The 6,045-nt window shown below is 50.1% G+C and overlaps 1 protein-coding gene across 1 annotated transcript in view; it reads right to left on the bottom strand.

Moving 5' to 3' along the window:
- Positions 1 to 5,006, bottom strand: part of LOC108788090 (oocyte zinc finger protein XlCOF7.1-like) — an 11,761-nt gene extending 6,755 nt beyond the window's left edge. Inside the window, exons 1-4 of the mRNA XM_018557824.1 lie at positions 4,929 to 5,006; positions 1,437 to 1,601; positions 1,298 to 1,350; positions 58 to 295 (exon numbers count right to left, since the gene is read on the bottom strand). Of these exons, the coding sequence (XP_018413326.1) occupies positions 58 to 295; positions 1,298 to 1,350; positions 1,437 to 1,601; positions 4,929 to 5,006 (534 nt within the window). The remainder of the gene's footprint in view (positions 1 to 57; positions 296 to 1,297; positions 1,351 to 1,436; positions 1,602 to 4,928) is intronic.
- Between the last annotated feature and the right edge of the window lie 1,039 nt (positions 5,007 to 6,045).

The raw sequence follows: 6,045 nt of genomic DNA, 5'->3' as shown, positions 1-6,045 counted from the left end.
GAGTTCCTTGACTCCCCGTAGTTTGGACGGAGTTCCTTGACTCCCCAGAGTTTGGACGGAGTTCCTTGACTCCCCAGAGTTTGGACGGAGTTTCTTGACTCCCCGGAGTTTGGGCGGAGTTTCTTGACTCCCCGGAGTTTGGACGGAGTTTCTTAACTCCCCGGAGTTTGGGCGGAGTTTCTTGACTCCCCGGAGTTTGGACGGAGTTCCTTGACTCCCCGGAGTTTGGACGGAGTTCCTTGACTCCATGGAGTTTGGACGGAGTTCCTTGACTTCATGGAGTTTGGATCTTTGACTGCCCAGTAGCCATCCAGTATGGCCTGTTCCTCATTCCCTCTGCTGAGCCTATCCTTCTTTCTGTGTGCTGCCTTTTCTCGAAGTATTTTCCTATCTTTGATGTGTGAGGTCCATTGTCTAATCCTTTTCTTACCCTCTACTTGGTGGCATGTAGCTTAGATGGGCTATGTTGTTAGAATTACCACAGCATTGACCTGGATTCACTTCCCGGACCAGTTTACCGCTCATGTATAACATCAAACTCAAGACTGTGCATTCATCACAATGTACTGTCTTCTGTTGACCATTTATATGCCTCCACCCAGATCCTTCATGTGACCCTTGTGCTCCATCTTGTCTTGTTTTTGTATTTTGGTCCCATGGGACCCACTGTGTGCATTTCTTGTATTAAAACTCTAAATAAAGAATTTATATCATGTCTACTAAGAGCCAATACTAAACTTACCGGATAATACTGGTGGGTTCCGTGATGTTCCTGAATGGAATCCCGGGAATACAAAGGACGGGGACATCTCTCTGGGGTATTTCTGTCACTGGATCCATCTGTAGGAACTTTCTCCTCCGTATGCTGCACATCATTCCTCAAATACATCTCCTCTTCTCTCTCTGTGACCTCAACTTTAACGTTAATCAGACGTTCAACCTAAGAAACACAAAACTGTTTTATACACCGGAGTCCACCAGGCCTTTGGATTTGCCATGATATGTCTTCAAAGATACCTGTTCCTCATACGGGATCTTGAGATGTTCCTGTGTGGAATCCCGGGAATACAGAGGACGGGGACATCTCTCTGGGGTATTTCTGTTCCTGCATCCATCTGTAGGAAACACACACACTGACTGAATACATTGTTTCTATGTCTTTATATCAGAGGATGTGTGTATATAGGGGGATCATCAATACTCAAGAAATTAAAGTCTCCTCTTACCGGGTGATGTGAGGGGCGGCCGGTTCTCCATCATGACGTCCTTGTAGAGATCCCGGTGTCCTTCTAGATACTCCCACTCCTCCATGGAGAAAGAAACCGTGACATCCTGACACCTTATAGGAACCTGACACACACAATGATACAGTCACCACCCAGACACATCCCTTGTCTGTTCCTGGATCATGTCCCAGAATTCCCGACACCGCTCACCTCTCCCGTCAGCAGCTCGATGATCTTGTTGGTCACCTCTTGAATCTTTTTGTCGTTGCTTGTTTCAGGTGTCAGAGCGGGAGGCGGAGGTTGTGTGAAGGGGCTCTGTGTGTTCCTTAGGTTGGGAGCGACCAAGCCATTAGATAACTTGAAAGCTATATAGTTCTAGATACAAAGAGAACAAATAACAGGTTACAAGTGTCCAAACCAGGAACAACGCCAGACGCGGACACCTAGGCATGTGCCCCAGGTTTCCTTTCCAGTGCCCCGGGTCTAGAGACACCTCTCCACTTTGTAGGCAGCACCTCTTGGACTAAGAACCCAACCAATGGTCCTACATGGCTGTGGTGCCATGTCATTGACCAGAGACCTGGGAAGAAGGAGGGCAGCTGCGCCTCTCAAACAATCATTGAATACCAATGATTTCCTTTACGAAGTACCTACTGAGCACTAAACATTGACCCCTGAGGAACAGGGACACGCATCAAAAATCATCAACACACAGGGGAACTAACCACCAACTAATGTGTGAGCTTGCCACTGACCACCACAAACATGGCATTCACCACTGACCACCACAAACATGGCACTCACCACTGACCCCCACAAACATGGCACTCACCACTGACCCCCACAAACATGGCACTCACCACTGACCCCCACAAACATGGCACTCACCACTGACCCCCACAAACATGGCACTCACCACTGACCCCCACAAACATGGCACTCACCACTGACCCCCACAAACATGGCACTCACCACTGACCCCCACAAACATGGCACTCACCACTGACCCCCACAAACATGGCACTCACCACTGACCCCCACAAACATGGCACTCACCACTGACCCCCACAAACATGGCACTCACCACTGACCCCCACAAACATGGCACTCACCACTGACCCCCACAAACATGGCACTCACCACTGACCCCCACAAACATGGCACTCACCACTGACCCCCACAAACATGGCACTCACCACTGACCCCCACAAACATGGCACTCACCACTGACCCCCACAAACATGGCACTCACCACTGACCCCCACAAACATGGCACTCACCACTGACCCCCACAAACATGGCACTCACCACTGACCCCCACAAACATGGCACTCACCACTGACCCCCACAAACATGGCACTCACCACTGACCCCCACAAACATGGCACTCACCACTGACCCCCACAAACATGGCACTCACCACTGACCCCCACAAACATGGCACTCACCACTGACCCCCACAAACATGGCACTCACCACTGACCCCCACAAACATGGCACTCACCACTGACCCCCACAAACATGGCACTCACCACTGACCCCCACAAACATGGCACTCACCACTGACCCCCACAAACATGGCACTCACCACTGACCCCCACAAACATGGCACTCACCACTGACCCCCACAAACATGGCACTCACCACTGACCCCCACAAACATGGCACTCACCACTGACCCCCACAAACATGGCACTCACCACTGACCCCCACAAACATGGCACTCACCACTGACCCCCACAAACATGGCACTCACCACTGACCCCCACAAACATGGCACTCACCACTGACCCCCACAAACATGGCACTCACCACTGACCCCCACAAACATGGCACTCACCACTGACCCCCACAAACATGGCACTCACCACTGACCCCCACAAACATGGCACTCACCACTGACCCCCACAAACATGGCACTCACCACTGACCCCCACAAACATGGCACTCACCACTGACCCCCACAAACATGGCACTCACCACTGACCCCCACAAACATGGCACTCACCACTGACCCCCACAAACATGGCACTCACCACTGACCCCCACAAACATGGCACTCACCACTGACCCCCACAAACATGGCACTCACCACTGACCCCCACAAACATGGCACTCACCACTGACCCCCACAAACATGGCACTCACCACTGACCCCCACAAACATGGCACTCACCACTGACCCCCACAAACATGGCACTCACCACTGACCCCCACAAACATGGCACTCACCACTGACCCCCACAAACATGGCACTCACCACTGACCCCCACAAACATGGCACTCACCACTGACCCCCACAAACATGGCACTCACCACTGACCCCCACAAACATGGCACTCACCACTGACCACCACAAACATGGCATTCACCACTGACCACCACAAACATGGCATTCACCACTGACCACCACAAACATGGCATTCACCACTCACCACCACAAACATGGCATTCACCACTCACCACCACAAACATGGCATTCACCACTCACCACCACAAACATGGCACTCACCACTGACCACCACAAACATAGTACCACTAGCCACCAACAAATGGAGACACTCCTCACTGACCACCAACAAAAGGGGATGCTCACCACTAACCACCAACAAAGGGGGACACTCACCACTGACCACCAACGATCAGCAGCACTCACCACTGACCACCAATGAACATTGGTACTCACAACATTGGTTATAGATCTCTACAAACAATAAATGCATTTGTGACCTCCCAGAATCCTCCTCACCTCTCCGGTCAGGTCTGTGTTTTATGAATAGAGATAAGAGTGATGTTTCACCACTGACCACCACAAACATGGCACTCACCACTGACCACCACAAACATGGCACTCACCACTGACCACCACAAACATGGCACTCACCACTGACCACCACAAACATGGCACTCACCACTGACCACCACAAACAGTACTCACCACTGACCACCACAAACATGGCACTCACCACTGACCACCACAAACACGGCACTCACCACTGACCACCACAAACACGGCACTCACCACTGACCACCACAAATATGGCACTCACCACTGACCACCACAAACATGGCACTCACCACTGACCACCACAAACACAGTACTCACCACTGACCACCAGCAAACATGGCATTCACCACTGACCACCACAAACATGGCATTCACCACTCACCACCACAAATATGGCACTCACCACCACAAACACAGTACTCACCACTGACCACCAGCAAACATGGCATTCACCACTGACCACCACAAATATGGCACTCACCACCACAAACACAGTACTCACCACTGACCACCAGCAAACATGGCATTCACCACTGACCACCACAAACATGGCATTCACCACTCACCACCACAAACATGGCATTCACCACTGACCACCACAAACATAGTACCACTAGCCACCAACAAATGGAGACACTCCTCACTGACCACCAACAAAAGGGGACACTCACCACTGAGCACCAACAAAGGGGGATGCTCACCACTAACCACCAACAAAGGGGGACGCTCACCACTGACCACCAACGATCAGCAGCACTCACCACTGACCACCAACGATCAGCAGCACTCACCACTGACCACCAACGATCAGCAGCACTCACCACTGACCACCAATGAACATTGGTACTCACAACATTGGTTATAGATCTCTACAAACAATAAATGCATTTGTGACCTCCCAGAATCCTCCTCACCTCTCCGGTCAGCAAGTAGATGATCTCCAGGGTGAGGTCTAACATCCTCTCTGTCATGTGACCACGTTCCTTCTCCATCGTCATTGAGGCCTTTTTTCGTATACGTAGTCGCCTTTACTAAGGCCGTTTTGGTGGTACCAGCAGATACAAAATCTGAAAACAGAAGAATTATTGAACATGTTAATTGTAGTTCACCCTAAAAGTACTTAACAGAACTCCCAGACCCTTCTATTGGTCCCCGCCCCAGAGGAGCTTTCAATCTAATTCCCCAGAGAGGAATTTTAGCTTCATCTTTAGATTGTTTGAGGCAAGAGAGCACAGAAAGTGTTGTTGCCCCTCCATTGAAAACTGAATTCAGCATTCCAGTCCTGCACGATCTTCTACTTTTTACGAGCAGGAGTGAGGCTCCTCGGGGGCGGTTCCTGATAAGATTTGTTGCACTCTGTGTGGCACACTAGTGCTATAGAGACTGAAAAAAAATAATCAAGGGTTGCTATGTGTTCCTCCGACAAGTTAAAAGGCGCATTGCTTGGGATGCTGCCACTGCGCGTGTTCGATTTACTGAATAAAGAGCTCCTCCCTTCTTTAAAACCCCATGCGTAGAGGAAGTCGTGAATCCTGGCTCAGAGTGAAGCAGCGCACCGCAACGCCCCAACTTAGATAATCAGCCATGTCATAACCCCGCGTCTCATATTCAACCGCTTCCCCTGTGTGACAAACTAATTCAAATATAACCCATAATGACCCAAAACCCAGCACCTCTCCTCCCCTGTCTCCAGCTGCTGCACAAAAGGTGACTGCAAGTAAAAGAACGGGGGCTTTTTGCTTCTGCGGGCTACAACAAAATGGCCGCTGCCTTTCCTTATGACATAAACTAAATAGTTGCTTTTAATAATTCCAGACCAAAACAAAACAAAGACGACTCTGCGGACAAGTATGTACACAATTTTGTCTATAAACTAGCAAACAATTACAATTCTCATGGCAAAACTATAAGAGAGGCTACAAGAAAATGGCCGACGTCCACCTTGAACGAGGACACTTTGCTTCCACAACACACGCTCGCCGTGTTATTTTTCCAACAAATTCCAAGTCAGACGGTCAAACTGAATTCTGC

Source organism: Nanorana parkeri, unplaced genomic scaffold (assembly GCF_000935625.1).
Source record: "Nanorana parkeri isolate BGI_ZX_2015 unplaced genomic scaffold, ASM93562v1 scaffold305, whole genome shotgun sequence".
NCBI lineage: Eukaryota > Metazoa > Chordata > Amphibia > Anura > Dicroglossidae > Nanorana > Nanorana parkeri.
This window is presented reverse-complemented; position numbering and strand designations above follow the sequence as displayed.